Source organism: Nothoprocta perdicaria, unplaced genomic scaffold, assembly GCF_003342845.1.
Source record: "Nothoprocta perdicaria isolate Ctin4 unplaced genomic scaffold, notPer1 scaffold_99, whole genome shotgun sequence".
NCBI lineage: Eukaryota > Metazoa > Chordata > Aves > Tinamiformes > Tinamidae > Nothoprocta > Nothoprocta perdicaria.
In genome coordinates, this window is record NW_020456298.1 from 840234 (window position 1) to 867748 (window position 27515).

General features: G+C 44.1%; 1 protein-coding gene across 3 annotated transcripts; it reads right to left on the reverse strand.

The window, feature by feature from the left end:
- CAPN9 (calpain 9) lies at nt 1-27515 on the reverse strand. 3 transcript variants are annotated; one of them, XM_026053372.1, is made up of 20 exons: nt 27303-27515; nt 21802-21871; nt 21420-21538; nt 20669-20802; nt 19923-20091; nt 18327-18410; nt 17811-17896; nt 15862-15939; nt 12136-12296; nt 11230-11387; nt 10426-10634; nt 9629-9665; nt 7965-8045; nt 7370-7427; nt 6726-6790; nt 4484-4552; nt 3102-3180; nt 2248-2364; nt 809-867; nt 1-27 (listed from the first exon to the last, which is right to left on the reverse strand). In XM_026053372.1, the coding sequence occupies exons 1-20, from the start codon at nt 27513-27515 to the stop codon at nt 1-3; spliced, it is 2073 nt and encodes a 690-aa protein (XP_025909157.1). The 3 variants fall into 3 exon arrangements, with proteins under 3 accessions (XP_025909157.1, XP_025909158.1, XP_025909160.1); XM_026053373.1 differs by lacking the exon at nt 15862-15939; XM_026053375.1 differs by lacking the exons at nt 21420-21538; nt 21802-21871.

Here is a 27515-nt window from a genome sequence, read left to right on the forward strand (position 1 = left end):
TTAGATATTCATTGCCAGGTTGATGAACTAGTATGAGAACAGAGATCGAAGTTAGAATAAATAATTTCAGCCACTTCCAACGAAATGAGAGAGAAGAGCTCAAAAGCAGTGCCTTTCCTCAAGCTGACCCACACAGAGAAGGGGAACTCTAAGTGTAAACTTTTATGTCATGTCAGGATGAGAAGCAGAAAGTAGAGACCTCTCCTATCATGCGAGCGGGATTTATTCAGTCTTTAGTCCTGCATTTTGGGAGGAGCAGACAGCTCTGCAAGCACCAGATGACAAAGTGGCGGTGATTGTATTTGCATTCCCGCAGCCCATATGGCCTCCTACATTTGCTGTGCTTGGGAATTCATTGTGCCTGGCCCCAGGGAACTTTCAAATAGAGTGTAAAATGAGAGACAGCCCAAGAGCCACAAGGCAACAAAGGATGCACAAGAAAATAAGAAGCCAAGGCTGAGCAGTGATTCGGGGAGAGCAAAAGGTGTCCAGTTCCAGACTGCAGCTTCCTTGTTCCCTTRTTGTGAGCTGGGATCTGGGGAAGAAAGAGCAGGGAGTCCAGAAAGGTGGTGGGAAGCTGTGAATATGCAATAGGGCAAGAGAGGAAGGAAATAGCATAGAAGAGATGTAATCAGTACGTGCACTGTAAAATCACAGCTCAGCAGAAATCAGTGGAAATTCCCCCTGCCCTTTTATAGACATGAATTTCACCTGAAGTGTCAGGCAAAAATATTCTAGTTCCTAAGAGAGGAGAAAGCTCTAGACAAGCTCCTTCATTTTGTTAGTGATTATGAAGCTGTGCTCATACCTCACTTATATTCAGGTTAATGAACTCCTTGTTTTTCACACTTAGTGTCTGGAATACTCCTGGAATGAAAAACAAGATGTCAGAGCTATAAATATATCTCATTCATATTCAATACACAAGCTTCCCATCCCGYAGGGACAGGTGGCCATGCCAAAGAAAGGAAAGACCTAGAGCAAGGGCCGATCGCCTATGACTGATTGGTGGTGGTAGCTGCTCTGAAAAAATAAGTCCTTACTAGAGGAAATACCTCATTGACTTAGGTATTTTTGTGAGTCTCACCCCAGATCTTAACTATCAGTAGGTGTTCTGGCTGTGCCAAACACTCAGATTTGGACGATACCCTGAAAAGAAGCCAAGCAATTTGCATTTCTTTATGTATCTTGTTTAAGTTCTGTATCTTGTTAATTTTATAATTCTACTCCAATGCAAATTGAACAAGAAAGCGAAGAGAACAAAACTAAAACATGGCTCAGGAAAGTTGCTTTTGATCCTCACAGCGTGAGCTGAGTTTGGTTTGAGTTTGGAGCAACAACTCAAGATCACTTCAAAGTTCATCCAGTCATTTTACCTATCTCTACTATTTCTGCTCTGGAAAGAGAGAGACCCTGCACGTGAATGGCATGAGGCACAGGATGCGTGGAGGTAGAGTGAGCCACATCTTCAGCAGGACAAGTTATGTAAAAGGTGCTGGAGATCCCTGCACAAGTCCATGCATGAGGCACATCCTTGTGTGAGGCACAAGCTGTATTTGATCCTGGAACTTTGGTGATCCAAAAGGAAGCTCTCTCCACTTGTACGAAAGGAAGAACTCCCTTGTCTGAGTGCCCCAATGGGCCATTATGCTCATGGGTGGGATCCCAGGGAGAGGGTGCCCCACTTCTCAGTCACACACACTGTGCTGCTGGAGGGCCTGGGCATGGAGCCTGGGAAGAGATGCTCAGCCAGCACCATGGGACCAAAGGGTCAGCAGGARCCAGGGGTGGGATGAGGAAATGGGAGTGGAAACCTGAGTGAGTGATAGACCCACTCCAGTGTGGGAGTGCTTTGGTGGTTTGGCCACTGAGAGGCACAACCCATCCACTCTTTTGCAAGTGAGATTTGGCCAAAGGCTTTTAAGAGCTGCTTCACAGATAGGTTAGCCATGAGAATGGCTGTAACATGGGCTTTGCAAGCATTCTACACATGAGCAAGCTTCACATGTGGAGCTACAAAGTTGGTGAAGCAAGCTCTATTTACAAGGGGAAAATTTCTGTTTAGCAGTAGAACATTTTTCACTTTATGAGAGAAGAACTATCCTAAAAGTTAATCCTAAACACAGCTCCCATTGTTAGCTGTTCAATACACACCCTTGTTCTGAAGTATTACGCAATATGCTCCACAACAACTGAAAGAGACTTTTTTTTGAATGGGAAGAAATTACAGAGCAAGAAGATACTCACGACTTGCATTCTCTAAACGAATTAGGCAGTTCAGAAAATCATCAAATTCAATCTGGAACTGTTCATCAGAGTATCGGAGAACAATCAGCTGCAGCAGGTAGTTGTTGAGCTGGTAGCCTTCCCCAACACACGCACACAAAGGAAAAGTGAGCAACTTTATTTGCCAGGAAGAAACCTGCAAATCTCTACTAGCTAATCTTGAAAAACAGTTGATGGGAGGATACTCTACTGCATGCACTCATCCAGAAAGTGATCTAACTGCAAAATCCTTTAAGCTGACAAGGAATACTGAACTCCAAACAAGAAATTCTGCATTGCTGCAATTTCCAGTCCATGCATTTTCAGTTGTATGAGGGACCATTCTACCTCCTTAGAATCTGTAAGAATTTCTGCAAAGCTCAAACAAAATTAGTCTTTGATGAAGCAAACCCGCCAATTGCTCTTCATGACAAACAAGCCTGCTCATAGCGCCTCTGACCCCTGAGTGGAGATGAGTTCTGAAGTGGTTTGTTTTGTGGGTTGACCCACAYAGAGAGGCTTCCAAAAGTTCTTCTGAAAAATATTCCATTTCCTGAGTGAGAGAGCCCAAGGACCAGGTATCAGGATCACCCCTTCTTTTTGAAGGTGCCCTAGTCAAAGTGCACTGTCTGCTGGTGTTCTCCATTCGGGCCATGACCTTGCTTGGGGCCATGGCCCAACTCCAGACCTAAAACTTTCCACTCTAGGTGCCCTTCTGGAGCTTAGTCCTCCTCCCTGTCCAAAGGCACTCAGCCAGCATAATTTCTTGCAGCTGTCTTCACCTACAGCAGATCTGCCCRACAAGCTCCCCACATAAGACAAAGTGCTTGACTCACCTGCAGCTTTTAGAGCACTGCGAAGCTCATATGAGGACATGGAGCCAGATTTATCAAAGTCAAACTGAAGAAAGATATTCTGTTATGAAAGGAGCACAGCAAAATTTCAGGATTTGCATATGAAAGGGAATAGAGATATGGCACACAAAGGAAAGGTGTTTATCTTTAAATATGTAGCACAAGCATTTCAGAAAGCTGACAAGACTTTGGTCTAGATCCAGTCTGATTTTGCAACTGAGGAGCAAATCTGGGTTCCAACTGTCTTTGTTATTTGAATAGGTTGTTGTGAAACTTAAACAAGTACTGCCAAACATAAGAACTCAATAATAGTTGCTCTTCATAAAAAATCCATGTTTTTTAAAAGTAATTTTATCTGGGAAAGATGCATTCTTACTCATCTTCTAAATACTCATTCTTGAGCCAATCTCCTCATGTTATTTTTTTTCCCAAAGTTTATAGCCCTGAAGGCTATAAACAAATTGCTTAACATGAAGTTGAGATTGCCATTACTCCCTTGAGTCTAGTTATAAAAAATGTAAAAAATCATGGTACAACCAAGCRAACTGGTAGAACTGGTTTAAATTTTGACCTAAACGTTAAGTAATTATTAAGATGCAGTTAAGTTCCGTCTTTATACCTGCAAATCTTCCTGTAGGAAATAAGGATTTTTCAAGCCTCCTTGTTAAATACAGTACCTCTTTTGATAAGTGGGGGGAGTATAAAATTAGTGCCTAGACAAGTATTTGTGCTTTCTGATGGGCTAGACAAGAAGCAGAGAGCTGCATATTTCAGATGCTTGCCTGAAGCATGAATTCATAATAACTTCTAATCACCATGAGGAAACAATTATGATGTCCTTTCTTGAATATTTGGTCTCCGGCCTGATCCTGCAAGCTTGCTTATTTTTACTGCCTAATACAGTGGCAGGGAAATGTGTTTAAAATTAGAACAAACACTTTCCCAGACTTCAGTGTTGTTGACTCTTGAGAGATCAATAATGGCAATGTAGTGACTTATGAAATGATTGTTTTCTGCTAGTCATGAATCATCACTTTCTCCATCTGTAAAACAACAGTAATGGAAAAGGTTTAAGTTTCRTTTTGATTGGCTTCCGTATTAGTGCCCATTGCATTCTTTATTCCAAACGAAAATCTCTGTTATGTTCAGCAAACCATTATGGCTTAGCAACACAGAAAGCTAAGAATGCCWTTGACTATCCAAAAGAAGCCCTTACTTTGGGAACATTTGTTTTTAATTACAATTTGTGGTTTGCAAACACTTCTGTCTCTGTTTTTGTCTGCACGTAGATATTAAACTATGCAAAATAAAAAAAAAGCTAGTAAAATAGAGAAGCAAATACAGTGAACAATGATGTCACCTACAATCCATTTCTTCATTCTTTCCCAGAAAACTTTGAACTCATCAAATTCCAATTTCCCATTGCCACTGGACTAGTACTCTGCGTTAAGGAAAAAAAACACGAGGGACCAAATTCTGAGCACATTTAGCAGGGCTGTTTCTCTAAAGAGATAACATGATCCTGCCTCGAAAGCTGGTGGTGCCACTGAAACCGATCCTGGGATTTCTCATGCGGCGCCGCTGGCTCGAGCGGTTMCAGCCACGGCCGCCGCTGCGATGCTTGTGGGACGAGGTGGGACACAAGGGTGCGGCTGAGCAGCGCGGTGCCACGGGCTAAGAAAGACAGGTTGTTCTAAGGCAAGAACAGCTTTGATTGTAAATGGGCTATAAATGATTCCGAGACTTCAATTACCTGATTAAAAAAAAAYGTAACTGTACTCAAAGGAGTTAGTCAGCTATGGCACTGTTCAGTATTGTTAGCTAGAGATCAGGCTCTACCACGGGGGCTCAATCAATAATTAATGGGGCACAGACAGCAAGGTTGGTAAAATCTGGTCCTTATGATCTGAAAAAAATGCCTATAGAGCAGTTCTGAGAAGCAGAGTCTAGATCTGCCTGGATTTCCCTGTGCCTCCAATGTTACCTTAATATTTATTTTACCTTAATATTTATTTTACTGAGTTATTGACATCCTCCAAGCAGAGCTCAATCGCTGTGTAACTAAAGGGTCCAGTGTGACCATTTTTCACTTTCCACCTTACTTTAGAAGACAAAGCCCTTGCTCAGATGGGCACTAGCTCAGCCAAAATTTTCCAAGTGGGACCTAGATAATGCCTGCCATTATTTAAGCACCTAAACTGATAACGCTGCTGAGGGCACTACTGAGGGCCTCCCCAGATCCCAAGGACATTATCAGTCCTGCAGACAGTCTATCCTTTTAATGGGAGAGGTCCAAAAACCTTGGCCAGACAGCAGAGTGAAAGCATCTCTGCAAATTTTGTTTTTTWWTTTTTTTTTTCCTGCATCATGGTCATTCCTCCTGAAGAGCCTAATCTCATTCAGGGAATTATGCAATATGTAACACTGGGGAGAGTCTACCAGTTTTGCCATGGGGTTGCATTCATGCCGTTTTGCTGTGTTCAGCATGGTACGGTTGCGTCAGCATTCCCCGTGCTTCCAAAGCAGRTGAAGAAATGTCTCCCATATTTCTTCCAAACTGCACAGAGATTTGCTTGAAGGCATTGTAAACCATGGAAACCATTCGGCTTTATCCTAAAGACTGAACCTAGGACTACTGCCATGCTTCTGAGTCAATGGCAGATCCTGGCTCTGTGTCAATACCATGTATGGATGAAATCTGAGCATGGACCAGTTTCCTCAGGAAGCTTAATCTCTAGAGGGGAGTAGAAATTTAGGACTAGTACCCTGTTTGGCATTATGTACATGTGATAACTGACTTGCTCTACCTAAGGAGAAGCCGCACTAAGGGAATTCAAAAATTCAAAAGGGATAAAAGTTAGATTGTGGTAAAGGAAAAATATGGTGGGAAAATACCAGGGCTGTGATTCATTTCACCTGATGTCTGAGCAGTCATTTAGCATCCCCCATAGTGAGACACTTCCAGAACAAGCACAATTACACCATCCTTTTCCCTGTCTACAAAGGGAGTCTAGAAAGCTAGCTTAGATGTAGACGCCTACACCATAAATCTCTATATTTGGACAGACATATCTCACTCTCATATCTACTTCCTGGATCTCCAGRATCCTGCTGAAAGATTAGATAGTCTGGCTTATAGTTTGGATGCCAAAATACCCACATTTTTAATATCAATAATTTTCAGCATTCTTCTGATCCTTCATTTTCTGACCCATATATTTTTTTCCAGTGAGGTATAGCTCTCTGTCTGGTGAATTTAACCCTCCAGACAACAGATTTTTCTGTATTATCTCCTACAGACTCTTCTCAAGTAAGCCATAGCTTGAAAATTCTGTATTATAGGTAAAGAGAACAACTTTTACACATGCTCAGCATTAAAATATCTCTCTCTGAAAACTGTGGAGGAAGATTTTCTCTGCTTAAGACTTCTAACCCTAAATTCCTAAAATAAAAATTAGATTACAACTTTGGCATATTTTTTTGTCCTGTGGACAGTGCACCTTCATGACATAAGCACATCCATCAGCATTATTTAGGACAGATAATGCTATGGACAGTTGTATTCGGTATCCATTTACCCTCATAAACACATATTTGAAAGGATACATCCGTAAGAGAAATGATGTTGCGGCATGACACAAGACTCAAATTCTTGAATTTGATGTTCTTTACTGAAAAAGGACAAGAGTAAGAAAGAAGTCATTGGGCAAACATGSTCTCTCTAATCTCCTAATACAAAATAACTTTTCTTAAGCAGACATAATGATAGCAGATCTAGCTGGCCCTGAGACCTCACTGCTGGAGAACCCTTACCCTGGAAAAGGAAGACAGCTCATGCTACAGAGAAATTCCAGATGGGAGATATTTACTGAAGACGTGAAGAGAAATGCTGTTCTTGTTTTGTAAATGAGAAGAGGAGGTTCAGAGAGACCTTCTAGTCTTATAAAGAGCTCCTATCAGAGTCAGAAATCTTGTCCAAGTGGTTGCAAGCCTCAGCCCAGTGTTTGTCTCTCCAGACCACAGCAACAGGGCAATGGGGTCCTGGCCTCACTGAGCTGACATGGATCATGTTGGGGATAATGCAAACTAATAGGTAGATTAAGGCCCAGGTCTGCTGCTGGCTACAGGACACTAAACAAGCCTGGCGACAGAGCCTTTATTTTCCCATTTGCATGTGGATTTAATTCTAACTTTTAAAAAGTTTCTTAGCTGCATATCACTGAACAAGTACAGATATTGACAGAACTTACTTTTTTTTAGTATGGTATTCAGAATATATTGGAGTTCTTCTGCAGTTATCTCCAGGTCCTAAAGTTTAAAAAAAAAAAAAAAAAAAAAAAAAAAAAAAGCAGCATTGGTTACTTGAGTGTTTCTGGAATCAGACATACCCAAAGATCTTGGAAACCACAAACATCCTGCATCTGTTCTTCAGGGAAAGGGAATGACACAAAACTCAGAGCAGACTTTATTTTGCCAAAAAGGTGGCAAAGGTGGCAAAATACCTTTGCTGCACTGGGTAAGGATGTCTGAAAGACCTCTCAAAGAAAAAACACTGATTCAAAGGAAAACAGACTGCAGGTGCACGGAACCAGATGGGYTCCCTCAAGAACTTGACTTCTAACTTGGGACCTCCTTTTCGCCAACCAAGGACTGCACCTTCTCCATCTAGACRTATCTCATGGTGACATCTGGTGTCTAAACAATACACTGCAACTAAGTGTGCTGCCCAAGGAAACATGGGATTTTCATTTTGCCTAGCCCTGGGAGGGCACACAAGTCTGTCCCCACTTTTCACATGTTTCTGTGAGCCACAAGTCCTGAGGATTTTCTGGGATTTGCACTCACTTCTCCTGAAATCTGTTCAAATAATGCCCGGAACTGCTTCTCTTCTTCTGTTTCTTCTGAGCTTGGTGTTGGGTTTGGAGGCTGCAAGATCAACCACAAGAAGACATTACCAGAATCACAAAACATAACATTTCTCCTACACACAGCCCCTCCTTGGGTGGAGGGATCATGGTACCTCTTGAAATAGGAGTACATGCTCCTGAACTTTGCTGCACTTCAGGTGCAGGTCTGGAGTCTCCCAAAAATCTAAGTTGCCTTAGAGGAATCTCATCCTCGCTCCTTTGTGTGAGTGATTACTCAGTGTGCTATTCACAGAATCAGAGAATGATTAAGGTTGACCTCTAGAGATCATCTAGTCCAACATCTCTGCAGGGACCCCTAGAGCACGTGGCACAGGTTATGAAAACCTCCAGAGAAGGAGACTCCACAACCTCCCTGGGCAGCCTGTGCCAGGGCTCTGTCACCCTCACAGTAGAGAAGTTTAGCTRTCTCAAAACTGAGCATGCACACCCTGACTTCCCAGGCCCTTCTATCCACTGGGCCATTACCCCAGCTCTTTTGAGCTCTTTCCAGCTGCAACACTGGCGATCAATTGCCCATCTTGGTGGCCAGYAGCCAGTGGTGGTGGCATGTCTGCATATCAGCCCAAAGCTATCCCATGGCTGGAAGCTCCTTCATTCAGCTGGGGCCAGGGGACAGAGCACATGAGCTATTGGCAGCTGCCAGATGAGATCCTCAGCCCTGTCACTGCGGTGTAAAGCCAAAGCATCAGCCTAYGTCAATGAGGAGGGAGCTGCAATAGCATCGGGCTATTGTTTTAGCTAGGGTGGCCGTGTAGAYATTGCCCTGTCCCTTATATTTATTTTTTGGCATACACATGTACACCAATTCCTACTCCTTGTATTTAGATGCAGCCCCTTAGCAATACGGAGGTAGATTAAAAGATGTAATTTGCTACTGAACATGCCCCTGAAGCCCAAGAAGCAGAAATGTGTATTTGCTAGTTGGTGCTTGGAGAAACGTTTTAATGAAGAGGAACGCGTGAGATCTTGGCTTAGCTTATTTCCAAGGGAAATCACACCACAACCAACAGATTATTTGCAGGGGCACAGTTATACAGAAGCTGACTCAGAGTCAGCTGTAATTAGTGCTCAGCAGGCAGATCAGACCGTTCAGAAGCAAAAGTAATCGAATCATTTTGCTAGATACATGCAGGCACCAACCTTCTCCTCCCGAGCATTCTGTGGGTTTGGTAAGTTTGTCTGCTAAATAAGGGTAGGTCTGTGGAAATTCTCTGCTTCTTTTTTGTTTCTGTTTTTTTTTTTCTTTCCACAGGAAGCAGAGTTTTTGAAGGCACGAATGGCCATATGCCTCACCAGTGCTAGCAGACACACCTTCAGCCGACCTGTGGCTGTTACCAGCTTTTCCTGCTGTCTGATTGTAACGGCATTGAGGCAGACACAGAAGCATTTTATCGTTAAGATTTTGATTGCTCCAGCTCTTCTACCATATTCTGCAGAACTGAATGTTTCAGTCAGATACACAAAGCTGGCAATTGTGTAATGTTCCCCTGAAATGAATGCGTTTAAGCCAAACACAGTAAAAGCAGTGTGTGCTGGYGCCTGCTGAGCTGTCCTCTTGCTATTTTAGCTCTGTAGACCTACCTCAGGGAGATCAATGGCAACATTTTCATCCAGATCCCTGGAGAAAAGAAAAGCCTTATTCAGTGTTTAAAGATGTTCAATACCTGCTCAGGGTGGGAAAAAACAAGTTCATACATTACATCTTCCAGAGGTAAAAGATGATACCACATTTTTTTTTTCTGAACAAGTTAAGTTTAGATAAAATTCATTTTTATGCAGATAGTCAGATTTTTGTATTATTTAAATCCTGATATAAGCTCTTAGGACAGACTTTAAGCAGGACTCAAGGAGGGAACAATATCTGTACCTATTGTATGCTAAAGATTAGAATTCATTCTTTGTTCATTAGGTACACAGTTATTTTTCAGTAGCCATTTTTTTGCATTAAATCATTATTTGGACAAACTTTGAGAGGAAACAAAGGGGAACAGTGCTGCATTTGCAGCTCACTGAACAATATAAGGCAACAATTCCTCCTTGTTAAGCTCCCAGCAGATTCACCACGGCAAGCCTTATTCTCTGCCCTCCTAACCTCTGTTCCACAAAAAAAGAAAAAGAAGAAAAGAATAAAAAAAGATTGCATTCAGCAAAAATGGGCAAACTGCATTCGCAGACAGATTTTTCCAACTACTTTGAAGGGATTGGGACCTGTAACTCTTGACTCAGCTCAGCCTAAGTTAAGCAGCCCGAAAGCACTTTTCACATGTTTCTCCCTAGGAGTGAACAAGTAAATAAAAATCCTGGGGAGACAAAATACACACCAGGAGCTTCCCATACCAGGGCTCTGGGCAAGAGCTACGGGCCTGGGATTGACTTACTCGGTGAGGGCCTTCTTCTCYGAGAAAATCCTCAGGCAGAAATCGGCTTCTTTGTGCGGCTCGAAGGTGGTAGGGATAAGAACATAGTCGCCGGGTGGCAGCTTGAAGCGTTCGGATACTTCCCTCAGGTTAATGTAGGTTTTGCTCCTGGCCTTGGAGGGGTGGTACCTGAAGAACTCCTTGTTCAGGTGTCCGGCTCCGCTGGGGCTCTGGGGGGAATCACAGGGAGCATCACCAGGGCCACGGTGCCCGTAGCCACTTTCCTTGTCCTTCCACAGCCACCAAGCCGAGCTCGGTGCGGCACAAGCCCGTCCCTAGGACCCTTGCCTCCTGCCCATGAGTTGCCAGCCACTTAGCTCTTGCTGCCAGGCAAGGAAACCCACCATGGAGATTCAGCAAGGAGGTCTTCTCCCCACACAGGGCTGCTCTGGTTAGAGAACGGGCTCACTGCACACGTGGACAGGCACCCATTGGTTTGGTGCCCACAGAGGCTCAGAAGAAGTCTCTTCAGAGGCTTCTTCAGCCTTAGAAGAATTCCCTCTCAAGGAACCAGACAGGGGTGGACAGAGCAAGGGGCTGGGGGGGAAAGTGTCCAAAGAAACTATATCCCCATAGGGACAAATCCTCCTCAGACAAGAGTCCATCCAAACCAAGTCACACTTCTCCCTGATGCTGGATACAGCGGAGAAGATTTTTTTAAGAGCAAGGGCCCTAAAAACACATTATGACAGGCTGGGGTGGGAATCCGGAGGGAGAGGGCAATACCGCTAGCGCGGCTGCTGCGCTGCGAGAGCAAGGCAATACCTCGTAGATAGAGTAGCCGATGGAGAGCATGTCAGCGCCCGACCTTCTGAGTCTACGGCGATCCTTTTGCATCAGAGCTGCTATGAATGTGCACCCATCTTGCCCCTCGTCTTTCTCTGTCAAATGCAGTTTGATTTGTGGATTTGTCCAGAAAGTATCTGCCAACGTAAGGAACACCAGACAGTTGCTTGCCTTGGAATAATAACAATACCATTGCTACTACTATTGCTAGGAAAAAAAAAGGAAGACCAAAAGGACAATAGCTAGCTAACAATAGAAGAACGAAGCTGAGATTTTGTTCAATTTATGCTTTCCATTAGTTGCCATACTTCTGTTCAATTTATTTTTTCTATTAGCTGTCACACTTTTTTCCATTCAGCACTCCAGAAAATAAGCCAAATCCCAAAGTCCTTAATGGAGCCAAGTATAGAGAAGATTTTTGTCTTGATACTTTATTAAGTTACTGTGGTTTAAGTAAGGTTGTCAAACGGGATTTTTTTTTTTAAATATACAGCTATAGTGAGGTACCATAGTACCAGYTGCTGACCAGTTCAGATCCACAATGCTGGTTTGGAGCCACATAAGCAGGCTGGCTGAGCTTGATTTTTGTCTCATTTTACACTGACTGCTGGAGTTTAAGCAAGTGACTTATTTGGAGTTATTCCTGCTCATTCAAGTATAAGTGAGAGACAAATTGGATTCAATGAATTTGAGAGTAAAGAAAGAAGTTCTTTTCCCTAACATCTCAAATATGAAGATTTATCCCTTGGGCTGCTTCCTACTGGGCAAGATTCAGCAGCCCTGTCCTTCACCCATGCTTCTGGCTAAGGGGTAATGGGAGAGAAGGCTTCAGGTGGATAAGGACTTCTGTGCCTGCTTTTCATTTTCAAATCGTTGTCTATTTACCTAGAAAATTTCTGCATCCTCCGGCAGTGGATCCCCGGACCCAGCTTCCCTGGTGGACGGTCACCTCCCATTTGTGGGGAGTGTTGTCTTCCAGGGCATCCGGAGTGAGGTTGCAGATCTCAACTTTATCAAAATGCACTTTAAAATCTTCAAAATTCATCCTGAGTGAAAGACAAAGGAAGGGACTGGCACTCCTTCGCTTCAGCAAAGGATCCCCAGGAGAAGTTATCCCTGGGCCAGTTCACCAGTACATGCAGATCTGTACAATTGCAGTAAAACCTGCTGTGGGAAGAGTTGTTTCACCAATATCATCCTCCAAGCTCACAGATGCCAGGCTTAATGGCTGCATCCATATTGCCTGAGAGGAGACCCGACCAGGAGATGGCAGAAATTTCTTCAAGTTCCACATATACCTATAAATCAATTGGGTGCCCAGTGCTGGCCACATGACGGCACTTCAAGGGACACATGCTGATGATTACCTGGGTCCTGATACAACTGGTGTGGGTGCGCTGTGGGGAAAGTCAAACTTGAGCCTTTGCTCAAATGCTTACCCTACACTCCYTCATGGGTACTTGGGGCCTTGTCCTAGCAAAAGCATGCCCCAACAGATATTCCCAGAGGTGAGCAGTGACTTCAGCTCAGCCTTGAAAGATAAGATAGACACTTCTAAAAATAATGGAGAGATACTGATCTCCTCCCTAACATGAGCTTCTGTAGCTGCCCTGATGCCCCAGTAGATGCTGCATTCAAAAACTGGAGCAGTGGACACCACGTGTACGTGGAGTAGAGGCAGACAGGAACCAGTTCCTCTCAGTATATCTCACTGGGCGCAGTGAGTTCCATTTACTGCTGCATATGGAATAGAGGTCAGTCATGGCTTGAATTCACATGTTCTAAGGGTTGTTTTACAACTTGTTTTCAGTGTGGAAAGAAACAGCAGAATTTGCTCTCTGCATCAGTTCTCTTCCTTATTATCTATGTCAACATAGCAAGCTCTGCATGCCACAGGCACAGCTAATTCTCACTTTCATGCTCAGTGCACTGCAGCAGGGGTAGCCTAAAAAAACTGGTTGTTAATTGGCTCAATTTCCTGGCCACACGAGGCAATCTTGGGCTCTTTGGCAACACGCTGTCAGACTGATGAAGTAGTCTTGCACTTCATGGATCCAATTTGGCTCCTTCTTACTGCTGATGGAGATGTAAAACAACTGTTCTGACTCCCCTTGGGCTCCTCTGGATCTGCAGTGGTACTAGCAAGRGGAGGCTCTGAGACCCTGCTTTCACAGGGAAAGGACTACAGTGAGTGAGAAACATAATTCTTTGCTAACAGCAGGATGCTTCCTTCCTGCATGGGGGAAGCACGCTCGTGACAAGACTGACTTTAAGTATTGCTAATAGAGAACCCAGATATCTTGGGAGCAAATAACTCAGGTCAGAGGTCAGAGGCAAGACTTGAGCATATTACCATGAAGATTTTGTTCACTCCTCAAAATCCCAAAGAAAAAACGGGAAAAGTTCTTATCAGATCATGTTTCACATCTTGACTGCCTTATGCTTTGTACTCTTCCATAGCTGTGCTGCAATTCCTCATCAACTGAAGCCATTCTGATGATATGACATTTGTTTTGCTTTATATGTCCCATTTTGATCAGATTTTCCCATCTAAACTACGCTTCCTCCTAGCATTTCTGTTCTGCTTAGGATGGAGCCAAACACAAGACATGAGAATAAGCAGGAGTATTTGTTCTCTCCTTTCTTCTTTGTTATCTAAATAAATGAGCCTGTATCGGAGAAACAATCATTGCTTAGCATACACACTGCAGAAAAGCTGGAGCCATAAGTCTAAAAAGCATTTGCAGGGCTGTTAACTGTACATGAGATAATGCATGGCAGGTTTCCTGGGCTGCCTTTCGGCTTCCAGGTAACATTAAAAACCGACCTGCAAAGAGAATACTTGCTGAGTTCCCTGATGGTAAAGCTTACTTGCAGGTCTACTTCAGTAGGAACTAGTTACAGCCAGCATGGAGAAAAGCCCTTTTGTGCCTGATGTTCCTGCAAAGCCAAAATATAATGTCTGTCATGAAGAACATATTCTGAACTCTCAAAGAGGTAATTACTGGTCTGCTTCTCACTTTTTTTAGCACCAYGCTTCGAAGCACCTCACCAAGATGGCCTCAGTTTTCCAGAAGGCAAGCCAAGCCACCACCAAGAGTGATGTGATCAGCTGAAGGTCATGTCTGCAGAAGTAGGAACAGAGGACTTTCTCCATTCCCTCAGCTAAACCGTATCAACAAGCACCATTATAGGGGCAAATGGGAAGCAAAAGAGAAGTGGCTGGGTTGCTCTTTCCTCAGCTGACTATTTAAATATCTTTACAGACACATAGCATTCATTGTTCACATAAACCTGAAGGTGAGTGCATCAAMGTTTGCCTTAGAAGGGCAAACACTCCTTAGAGAAATACACAGAAGTCAAAAGGCATGAAGAAAGTAATTCTGATGGACTGGGTGGATGGTTTCACTGGTATCAAACTTGCCAGACTGGTTTTGGAAGCATTTCATATCTTCTGTCCACTTTTGTTCCTGTCCACTTTTGCTTCAGGGAAAATTTCAGTCTGAATGGCTTTTGTTTCTGCTCAGAATATTTGTGAACTGACAGATGCTCTAAGAAGGCCAATATTGGGTTGAGCATACTCAACCTCATTCATTTTTCTTGGTGTTTAAGGGCTCACTTAGCTAGCAGCCTATTCTCTCAGTCAGATGACTCTTTGCATAAATTTCTTTGTTCATATAATTCCTACTTGCGTGCCTATATGTTCACTATATTGTCATGCTTTAAGGATATCAATAGAAAATAATCCAAAATATGCTATATTTAGAGTGATCTAACCAAATTCCTTTTGGAACTGTGAAAGTCTAGGATAACTTTTTATTGTGACCTTATGTGCTGCATCATCTCTCTCAGATCACCTTTTAGGAACATATATTAGGCCTGCAGGTGAACTTTGCTTTATCTTATGCATTGTTCTGGAATAGCCTCATTGAATACTTCTCCAAATTTACCTCTGCGTAAAAGAAATAAGCATCTGGCCCCAGAAAATGTGCCTGTATTGCACAACATGGTTTATGTAAAGGGGTATTATGTGCAAGTCATCCATCTGTTGTCTGAGATCATGAATTTGGCATGAAGAACACTGCACTTCTAGAGCAATTTTCACCATGTTGAGGTTTTTTTTAATTTCTTTTGATCTGCTCTTAAATTCTTCCATCATTTCACACATATCCTTATTTTCTCTTACTTTCTGTAAGAGAAGTAGAATTGCTTCTAAGCACTCCCTTCCTTAACAGCATATGACTAATATCAACCCTCTCAGCCCACTTTASAGCAGAGATGAAGGCATTTCACAGGCAATGTAATATAGTACAATCCTCCTTCCTGGGCTCTGGAGCCGGCCTGTGCTCATGATAAGGATCTAAAGGGTGCTACATTCGTGGGGGAAATCTGCTCATGCCATTACCTAAACTGACTTTTTYATTACTTTCTGTTATTAAATAAGCATGCACATGGATGAGACACACAGAAAAACAAAGGATWTCTACCTGCCATCTCTTTGGGTGAAACTGAGCATTTCCTCACTCGCAGGTTTCACCCCAATCTCCTGTTTTGGCCACTTACTTACACCTTGATCGCTGACAGAAGTCACACACTTCAAAAGWGCCTTACCAGAACTCTCCATCATGCAGTGCCGTCTGCGATAAGCGTTTCTGCTCAGACACGCTGACTGAGCGCCACTCCGCAGAACTGCAGGAGGAAAAACAGAGCTTTACTGGGGTAAACGGCATCAGTTTCCCTTGGCTCAGACCTGCAGATTTGGCAATAACATCAGCAACCTGTCCATCTTTCAGATGTGTTTATCTTGAGCAGCAGATACAGACATGGATGACTTTAGGGGTGTCTCTGGACCCTGCWGTCACTTCACAAGGTGAGAGAAATACTATGGATGCAGATGGAAGCAGAATTGGGCCTCCAGTCTGGACTGTGTTCCAGGACCACCCATCTGTGATGTTCCCTGCACTCAGAGCTGAGACTGCTGCCATATGKAATAGCCGATATACTGTTATCGATCAATCTCAAGGCTTTGGTAAGTCTTACTCTGCCTTAAATCTGTTTTCCATTTATAACACCATMTCTGCTTTGAGGTTTGTCATTAATTTAGGGCTAGGAGCCTCTCCAAAATGTARTCAATGGGAACCAAACAGGCTCCTTGCCATGTACAGAGAGAGCTGCTAAATAATGTGGGTTCCCAGTAAAGCCTTTCCCTTCTTTTCATACATTTCCCTTCTTTCCATACTTCCCTYCTTTCATACAGCCTAGTTGTAGCTGGGTTCACAATGAACAAAAGCTTTGTAGAGGCTTTTTGGAAATGTGGGAAATCACACTACTAAWTTTCCAGTATGATATGAAAAAAATGAATACCTGGTACCTTGTGTGAGATTTTTAATTCCAGMAACCATCACAAAATGTTTATATGGGTTTCTATATTTACCTGAAATCTGCTCTGCCTTGACAGAGCTTCGTGCTGGCACCTTTTGCTCCAGCAAGCCTCCCACATACAGAGTGAGAGCAGCACTTTGCAGATACAGCACTTTGGATGAACAGCCCAAATTGCCAGATGCCTGTCCTTATCTTAACCTCTCCATATTTGGAGATCATCTCTAGTTGTATATGCCAATTATCCTCATTTTTTACTTTTTTAACATTACAAACTATCATAGCTGATGCAGAAATACTTATTTTTGAATCATGCTAAGGAAAGGGACATTCAAATGAGTGCTATGGATGACCAGATGTCTCAGCAGTTCTAAAGAGCTGGTAAGGTTACAGCTGCTCTCTTCTGCATCTGTGTAAATCAAGCAAAACTCAGAAGAAGCAAGTGAAACAAAAGAAAGCCATGTGTATATGGGAAAATGTAAGGGAAAACTCTATATTTGAAAGGAAAATTTATCACTTTTAACAACATACAAGTTTTTTTTGTTTGTTTGTTTTTTTGCAGTGTTTGCATTTCCTTTAGCTGTGTAGTAAAAACAGATTGGTTTTCAGAGCAATCCTGTTTTATTTTTGCATCTTTCCACAACTTTGTAGGGTACTGTGTAGCAATATGGGCTCAGGTAATCGTCATCTATAACCCAAAAGGACTAAGTGATATATTTACAAACCCAGAGTAAAGGCAACTGGAGGTTCATAAACTACTCAGAATGGCTAATACAGCATCAGTTTCCAGCTTACCTGTAGTAGGAAGATGTATGGAGGTTGTGTTATAGATACTATGGTGAAAGACTTGCAAAAGATAAACCTCCAAGAACTCTCCAGATATAATTTTTCCCAGTGAGGAATGTCTCAGWAATATTTTTCCCATTTATATTTTTATTTTGCGAATTCTATATTTGGGGTGGCTAAACCACCTTGACAGTCTCTTTASCTGAGCTGTTTTGAAAATATTGGGGGTGACATGCTAGGATGTCAGTAACCCTGCTAAGCATGTGCAAGCTCTTCATTGAATTTTCTGGAATATAAATGTGGCTGAAGAAAACTAGATGCAGGCCAGCACGTGGTTTTAGCCTTTGCAATAYGAGTGCACCACCCAGAAAGCAGGTATGGTAGAAAGCACGCACTTGTCGCTCCAAGGGCCGTTCCACTCCATCTCACCCCAGGGATTCCTTATTCTTATAAGCCGCACTTTCTGTCCCCRATAGCTGACCTGGAGAAAGAGGAAATGAGGAAGTTGTGAGTGCCACTACCTAGGGAGCAAGTCTTCTGCAGCGTGCACAGACTGGGCAAAAAGAGATATGAAAGGAAGGATGGAAGGTAATTTGGTGCAGGAGGACTCCTCACAGGCCATGAGACCACTCAGCAGCAGCTGTGCTGGTGCCTTCTGCACAAGGGGAAGCAGAAAACCTGTTCCATTGCTTGGACACTTGCTTCAGCTCTGGCAAGAAGCTGGAGAAGCTTCAGCTCTGGCAAGCTGGAGAAGCCACTATGCTTACAGTCCTTTGGGGAGCTGAAACCTGTGCTGAGATACGGTTCCCCAAGATGTCACCTCCCATCTCCTGAGGTCAGAGGAACGTCCCTTGTCTTTGCCCACACCTCTTCTTGCTGTGTGCTGGTGACAGGGGACAGCGCAGAYGTACCTCATCAATGCCAGTCACGGAGTAAGCATGGCCCTTAATCAGCCCAAAGCGGGTTTTGGCTTCTGACTCGGCAGCATTGCTGATCTGAAATGGGAAAGAAAAATGTGAATAGGTCTTCCTGGGAGGAGACTGGCCCCTTCTGGGTGTTAGGTGGCAGGCCAATAGCTATCCAGTACTGTGAACAGAGAAATGGTCTTTCTCCTTGTTGCAGACATTGATGGTGCAATGGTTCCCTTTGTCAAAAAGGAATTTCCTAGAGCTTTTTGCAGCATCTTCTATTTACGGAGGAAAAAAACCTTTAGTTTATTCAAAACCCATATGAATTAGACCTATAATGTGGAGCATCTGGGCTCAAATCCCTTCTCTGCCTCTGAGGTTTTGCATCAACATCATCCACGTTTCCGGGCTATTGCTCTAAACTCTTATTCAAACGAAGCTTGTATCAGGTAGGAGATGGGAAAGGTGCTCTCAGACTGAGGTCAGGAGTCGATACGGTCTCATTTAGTGYACTTGAGGCAATTGTGGGAGCAGTGACTGAGCTGAAGTGTCCCATCAGCCAGCTGAGTATCACACTCCCACTCTAGTTCAATGAATATKTAAACAGCCCTTGCAAGGCAGAAAGCTCCATCGGGAGAGAGAGGGAAGCTCAGTTCAGAGAACACTGAACCCCAGGCTGAAGACAGAGTCTCAAGCAAAGAGCGAGCTTGTTGAAAAGCTTTGCTCACAATAGGGCAGGCTGAAGGTTTGAGACAACAGGTCTTGCTCTGCCAAGTCAAATGGTTCAATGATTCAGCTACTGGGCAGAGCAAGTGAAAGTTTACAAACCTCATTTGCCTCTCCTGCAAGCACCTGGCAGGATATGAAACTTTTTGTGCTCAATGGGATTTTTCCTTTGGTCTCCTGCAAGCAAGGATGCCATACTGGGAGCAGCAATGGGACTTTCTTCCTTGGTGTACTTCAGCTTCCTTGGCTCATGACATCTTTCACAGCAAGTCTACAGCACAGGTGGCTTCTTTTAGCCTGGGGTTAGACACACTGATGAAGCAGCACAAACTTACATGGCTGCTACCCACTGGGAGCCTCTTCTGTGGGAAAACTGGAAATGCCAGTATCTGGAGGGATGAAATGGATGAACGCTAAGCCCTGGTTTCTGTCTCCAAATAAGTACACAGTTCCTGAAGAGTGKTTTGAATTTCCCAAGTCTCTGTAGATGCAGTTACAGAATTCAGGCCAGAAGAAGGTCAGTTTTGTTATCTCTGGAGACAGTAAATGCTCACAAGGGTATGGCCAACTTTAATTCTGACCCAGAGTAAGCAAGTAAGCCTGGAAATAAMGTTGACTCTCCCCAGGTGCTCACATTAACATTATTATTGCCTTAAATAATATGGCCATCACATGCTGGAATGTGATTCTTTTCTTTTGAACAATTGTTTGAAGGACTATGCTAGTATTATAAATCTATTTCATACCTATTATCTGAAGAGATTAGTGCATGTCCATTTACTTGTCATTAATTTAACCAGCCTTAATTTTTTTTCTTTTATATAGGAACTACAAACCAGACTGAGAGCAAAACAGCCCCCATTTCTTACTTACATCAATAGAGCAGCCCACCATTGAGCATCTTTTCAGAGCTTTCTCYAGGATTTCATAGAAATTGTCAGGAGCCCTTTTCACCTCATACATTTCTCCTACTCCCCCAGTGAAATCTTCCATGGCTTCTATTGTGCTGCCGCCTTTCAGAGCCTCGTAGCTGCCGTTCAGCCTGGAAAACATATTCACACCGTGAGACCTGCTTTTGAACTATTAGAAGACAACTCTGCTTGGGTGCTTTCTCAYGTGGGTAGAAAATTACAGCAGTGTTACTAAAGTCAGCAGACACACTCTAGAACATACCCGGGGTGAGGAGTATTGGGATCATACTGCTTTCCATGCTAATTCCATTTTTAATTCATTCATTCCTCCATATCTCTAAAGCTTGGGGTTTTCTTTCATTGATGCTAGTTGCCAGGTTGGCAAAGATGGGATATCATTACAGTATCGCTGGCTTACTGCCTGTCACATCAGTTAAAAATCAGGAGATAGCCAGAACCATCATTGAGGTCTTAGTGGGGCCGCAAAGGCCAAGTTTCAGGCTTTGATCCAGCTCCGATTGCAGTCAACTAGTTGTGCCTCCTAATGTGCTGAAGCTGGACCAACTCGCAGGAGACAGACATAGCACCTACAGATCAGAGTGGCAGCAAATGAAAATACAGAAGAAAAAAARGAGGAAGGGATAGAAGCTACCTAGAAACTGTGAATTGTGTAAATAATGCACGTAGAGCGTGGCACAGCAGACTTACTTGGCATAGGCTTTCTCGAGTAAGGCACTCCAAAATTCATTGTGTTCAGCTGAGTGCAGGAAAACCAAGCGGCCGTTGAAGGTGGGCAACCAGTCGTCAACCACGACATCCAGCCACTCGTTGTGCTGCCAAAACTATTTAGAGAGGACGGAGCATGAGCTGGCTGACAGCGGGCCATTTCCTGGAGCTAGCACACTGACGTCTGAGCGCGTTTAATCAGCAGCTAATTGCAATCACGCTGCTTAGAAGGCATATGCCAGTCATCAGATCCCCTTACACTGTGTGAGGCTGTTCTGAAGGAAGTACAATCTGTGAATCTTTTCCATTTAAGAAAAAGGCCCAGATTGTGTACAGCTGTATTTTAGTTCCAGATTGGGATAATGTCACTCATGTCCTTGCTAACAAGTGGTCATTTTATGTGATCTTTATGACAAACAGACATTACAGACCCCAGTCTGACTCCTGATTTACCTGTAAGCCCCTTCACCCTAAATGGGGTTGACAGCTCAAAAAAAAATAAAAGTGAACTGGTTTCTAAAGCCATACTCCTCTTCACAAAGCAGACGTGGCTAAGTGTGTGCCTGTGGATGGCTAAGGCGGTGCTCTAGGCTGCTCCCCAAAATGCAGGCAGTAAAGYTGGCTTAGTGATCCCACCTTTTTCAATGGCTGCTCCCACCACAAAACGGACCATGACATGTAATGACCGAGTGCCCAGAAGTGTGTCTTGTGCTGTCGTAGATGTTTGTCTTACCTGGAAGTGAAATATTCCAGCATAATCTGGCCCAAAATTTTGATCGAGTGGCACCACTCTTGACAATGCTTTTTCATTTAGTGTGAGAGAAGCAATGGCTGCTAACAGCCAGCAGTCACCTGCAAATTGAGAAGATGGAAGAAACATTTTTTTTCCCCTTTAAGCAGGGATCTTTCATCAGCCTTGGCTCCCAGTGCCCCAGTATGATCCATGGCACAGGTGGGATGTGTCACCCACAGGCAAACAGTGGATGCTGTGAGCTCAAGGGTGCCTCTGCTTCACTACTACTAGCAGCCCCAAAGAGACAACATCTGCTCAACACTCATGACAATATTCCTGCTCCAGGGTAGGCACCACCGCCTCCGCCTGGACATTGACTCACCAAGATCCCCTTGACAGATGTCAGTTCTTGTGGCTCCTCCAAGGACAAACTTGGGATCTTTGACAATGTCCTGCAGAGAGACGTGGAGAGGATGTAAAGCCTGCCAGGAAGCACGCTGCAGTCTGACCCAGGTGTGCAGCACTGTGAGCACCACATGAAATGTGCTATCCCGCAGCTCTGTAGCCACCATGCAAATGAGGTGGGGAGGCCTTGCTAATTAATTATAGTGTAGAGCAATTAAAGAATCAGATACCCTCATTTTTTGCCCAATTAGCTGGCAGCTAATGAAAGCCTGACACTCTTTATTCACCTCCAGGCAATTGTTACAATATCCTAGTGCATCCTGGTCCAGAATCCTGAAATTAGGATACCATCCTGGTTAAGAGGTATTTGTTTTTCCCCACAGCCTGGAAAAGCTAAATCTGGCAATTGTCCTTTAAGAACAGTTTAAGGCTTTTATTTACATATGTGTAATACATAGAACATACAGTGACTGACAAGCATGGGACTATTTCCTCCCCAGGCAAGCAAACAAAAAAGGTGGACTCCAGCCGTGTTTGCTCTATAGGGTCAAGAGAGCCTTTAGTAGGATTTGGCTCTATCCACCCTTGTGTGCACAGAGATCAGAGGGACTGAGATATGTGATCATGGTGGCATTAAAGCTGTTTTGCAAACATTCATTTGACTCTCTTAATTCAATTACAAGTACCACAGCTGGATAGGAAAATTACATTGGTAAACCACTAAATGTGTCTTTCTTCTCCTCTTTCCTATGGCTATAAATTTAATTGACCAGATTGATCTCAATAGAAAAAAAAAAGGCCACCCAGTATGTTGCTAGAGGAATATGCTTTTATTTAATCAGTTGAAGCTGATACCCTATGGCAGATCCTACTGCACAAAGCTATTTTATGTAAGCAGAAGCAGCTTGTTATGGGTGCATTTTCAAAGAAAAACAAAAAGAAAACAAAAAAGAAATTAAACGGGGAAAAAGAAAGAAAAAGAGCCTGCTCCCTCTTTTAACCACTGCAATTTCTTAGAAAAAAAATCAAGTTATTTTTGGTTTACAGCATTCTGCTCTGTTAGACGATTGGGGTAGGCTGTTGATAATCTTGCTTAATTTACAGTGCTGATTCCTGAAGAATTTGCTACTGGCCACTGCTTCGCTGCTGAGGCTGTGACACTGTCCCAGATAAACCAGTCCTGCTGTTCTTTAATCATGTTTCATCGCTGGGGAGCTCCCCTCAGGTTCAATTCTCTACAGGTATTTCGAGTCTCATGCTGGTCAGTAAAGCCCGTCTGCCCCCAAACAAATGAAGCAGCCTGATATTTTGGTGTGTCAGGACACAGACTGCTTTGCCAAGGTTTTGTGGATGGCAATGGGCCACTATTGGTAGCAAAGTAGACAATGTCTCTAGTGTGCAAGCAGGGTGGCTGTTTGAAGGTGTCATGCTTGAGGGTTCAGCAGAGCTACTAAATATGTGCTACACATATTTATTTTACTAAATACACATATTTTGCCACAGGCCCCCATGGCTGTCCATAAATCTTTAAACAAAGGATTTTTTGGCAACCACAGTTGCTGTGGAGCAGCAGCAGCAGCATACATAGACCATGCTGTGCCTGCCTGCAGGAGGGGTAAAGCACAAGTATTTGCCAGTGAGCCAGGAGAAGAAGTGTCAGCTCTTGCTTTCCTCATGCCTGTTTAGGACATGTTAGAGAAATTGTCCACTCCCCATGAAGTAGCCAGAAGGGATGACCAACATGGTAGCGAATGGTGCCAAGTCAGTCACTCCCTGTTTACATGAGCACACTTGCCACACCTGATTGTGTTCGTGGGTGAGCTTGGCCCAGGTGAGCTTGGCCCAGGAAGGCTGCTCCTCCATTGGGCAGCTTGGGCCGAACAGGGTGTTCCTCCAAATGGCTGCAAGTCTTCAGGAGGGCTGGGTAGTTAAAGAGCCTCCTGTGGACTGGGCAAGCAAAAGGGGAGATGGGTAAATTTGCAAACTACTACTGAAGGCAGGTATATTATTTTTCTAGGGAAAAATCTGCACATGTTTGTCAGCCCTGCTGTTTAAGGGCTCTCCTATAAAACCCAGAGMATGGCAGGTCTAAATTTCTATTGAATCCTTGCTGGAGTGCTGTGACTAGGATGGAAACGACCCGTGCAATATCACTTTGCACAGGAGTTTACCCAGGTATGACATAGCTGGCAGATGTCTATTAACCCAAATACAGAGTGCATCCCACTGAGCAAAGGGACGAGTTAGGTGTGTTCTGTCATTAATCTCACCTACAGACAGCCGTCCTGAGSAACCCCCTGCCTGTCACCCTCACAACATACACACGCTCACATCTAATAGAGATAGATAGATATAGAACCATTAATGTATGTGGATGGGTGTGTATGCAGGGGGAAAGGAGCTGGGAAGGAGGTGGCATGAGGCAGTGCCCTGGCCGCATTGCTCCCGGCGCGCAGGGGAGGAGGCACCGCGGCGCCCRGTCCCCACGGCACGGAGCGAAGGGACACTGGGCAGCACCTCCTCCCTGCCTGGCCCTCCTGCTTGTTAAACACACTCAGTCATGTGTAGCTGGCACATGAACGATAGAAAGCACAGCTCGCTGCGCTCAGACATCAATCTAACAGCAGCTGATAAAGCAGCCGAGCTTTGATAACATGTTTTATTTTAGCTCCAGGGGAACATAATTCTCATGGCGAGCTCTTTATATAGCAATTCCCAAGAAACACCAGGGAAAGCTGACTAAGCTGATCAACCGCAAATTTTTTTGAAGCCAGTTCAGTAACATTCACCCAGGCTTTCTGTGTACCCTAAAGGCAGCCCAAATGGAGCATCTGCCAACCCTCTGTATCTGGCACTATCCTCTGGGACTAGTGCTCCTGTGTGCAAGCAATGCTCTCCATCGGACCAAAYATCTCTGCGCTCCAGCAAGGAACACGACTCCAGGTCTCTGCACTCCCAGGGCCTTGGCTGTAGCTCACGCAGCGCATGCAGCGTGCCGCCCGTGTGTGCCTGTGTCAGCATGGCCATGTGCACCCTCACAGAATCACGGAATCACAGAATATTCAAGGTTGGAAGGGACCTCTAGAGATCATCTAGTCCAACCTTCCTGCTCAAGCAGGCACACCCAGAGCATGTGGCACAGGGCGGCATCCAGGCAGGTTTTGAAGGCCTCCAGAGAAGGAGACTCCACARCCTCCCTGGGCAGCCTGTTCCACTGCTCTGTCACCCTCACAGTAAAGAAGTTCCTCCTCACCTGGAGATGGAACTTCCYGTGCTYCAGCTTATGCCCATTTCCCCTTGTCCTATCGCTGGCCACCAATGAGAAGATCAGAGAAGACCCTGCTGTGGTTGGGGACACCCTGCCACCCCTCCAAGGCGAATGCAGAAGGTTGTGCTGCTGCTTTAAACAGTTGCTGTCTTTAAGGTGAGCCTTTGGTTTCTTCCCTGCACGGTGCTCAAAGCACCTCCGTTCTCCTGAGAGCAGCCAGCTGCAAGTGCACACTTGGGCAAGTGGGTGCTGTTTATACTGGCAGCTCTCACTCACAGGGATGGGGGGTTCAAGCATCAGAAAATACCCAATTTGATCATGGCTTTGCCTTCAGATGCTGCACCTGKAGTCTGATTTTGCAGACAGATTAAAGACTTTGTTTTGTTTTTCTCACTGAGAGGATACAGAAACATGGAAACACCAAAACTTCTCCTGGGCAGATTGCTGCGTGTCAGCACAGCTCATTTCCCCTCCTTCTTGTTCCTCTGGAGATCTAGGAAACAGCTTATTGCACAGCTCTACAGACAGTATATGGAAAAGTGCTTTAAATCTCCAATGTATAAAGCAAACAATAATAAAAAATTCAATAAAAAGAATTTAGAGGATTTTGAATGGACCTGTTCAATGTTCCCTGATACACAAAAGAAGACGAAGCTCTACAATTTTTGAATGTATGTTGCAAAAATAATATTAAAGAGATTTCCAGACTGGATGGTAAAATAATGTGTATTGGTGTTTTCAGCATGTTAAAGGACAAAACCCATAACTAAATCTTGCATTCATACACACAACCCAGTAATTCAAGGCATTTGTCCACATAAGGAAATTGCCCAGAAGCAGGAAGGTGTAATTCTCATATTGGAGAGGCAAAAGGAGGTGAATTATAACTCTCTTCCTACTACACTGAAGCTGTTTCTTTTGACTYAGATGAAAACAAATCGCATCCCCTGGGTCTCTGACACACATTTGTAGAGTAGGTACATGGAGACCTAAGAAAGATTGTGGTGGAGGCTGTTTAAGTGGCCTTATTTAATATGCCTTATATCTTAAATGGCCTTAATTTTGTTACAGAAAAGATCCCGTTACAAAGATCCCAAACTGGGAAGTACAGCYAGTACTGTACTGCAGGTACAGTACTGTGCCCAAACAGTACTGCACAGCAAGTACAACAGACAAACCACTGCTCTGGTACCACAGACAGCATCACGGGAGCTCTCAGCTGCTGCTGGCCACGTCCTAGAGCTAAAAGTGAATCCTCAGCTGGAAATAAAGGCAAACCAGCCCCTGCCATCTGGCCAAAGCAAARCTGTTCTCAATGAGCTGGCATTGTGGACCCTTGCAGGGGCCAGAGGACAGGACTTGCTGCTGCTGGATCATGCAGTGTGAGGTGTCTCCTATTTCCTCGGATGAAATCTGTCCAACAGTAGCTCCAGTCTGTAGTGGCACTACACTAATGATCAGGCACTATGGCCTAGAGCTGCACACTAACCTGAATTTTAAAGCCATTATTAAGACTATTCTTTCATTATTTTCCTTTCTTGCTATTGTTATGGGTAAAGGAAAGTTTTCTGTTAAAGGAGAAGATTTCAGACCATGAAGAAGAGAAGAAATGTCTTAATGATTAACAAGGAAATGAAACGTGACAGTGGATTTTCTGTGACTGCTAGGTATAGAGTTAAATGGAGAGAAGGAAGYTGCAGAGATATTGGTTTAGTGATCGAAGAGCATGTGACTAATGAAACTTCAGGCTACCATGGTGTTGTTAATGATGGTTATGCAAGGTGCATTAAAAGATACTCATCAGGCCTTYGGCTACTGCTGAATGGCTCAGTAACCAAGGCATGTGTTCATAATCTCTGAGTGCACTTCACGATGTAGGCAAGCAAGGGAGCATGAGAGTTTCTGACCTTAAATACTTTGATGATATTTTACTTTTAGTTAGCAGTTGCCCACATTAACAGCACTTGTTTTAAAATGCTTATAACCTCCTTATTATATGTTTTACCATAATCTCCTTGCATGCACCGTTATTTCCATCTTACCTTTGCTTTTGTTTGGCAAAAAAAAAAAAAAAAAAGTCTGAGAGAGATGATTAGAAGTGGTTGGTAGGTGTATATTCACATACGTGCATACTATATAAGTGAGATATTTCGATATAATCGGAAAAGAAGGACATTTACATCCGACGCTGGGAAGAGCAGCGTACTCACCCCAGGCCTCTTCCAGACGAAGGGGACGTGYGGCTGCTGGCTGAAGAAGAGCGAGGCGCTGGTGGCGGGGAAGTCGGGGTCCTCGAAGAGCACCCCGCGGCGGCGGCACTCGCGCCGCAGCGCCTCATAGTCCTGCCCCGAGCTGTGGGTGCCCCGCGCGTCGCGCGGCAGCGCCGGCTGCTGCGGCCTCGCCACCCGCTGCACGTAGGGCAT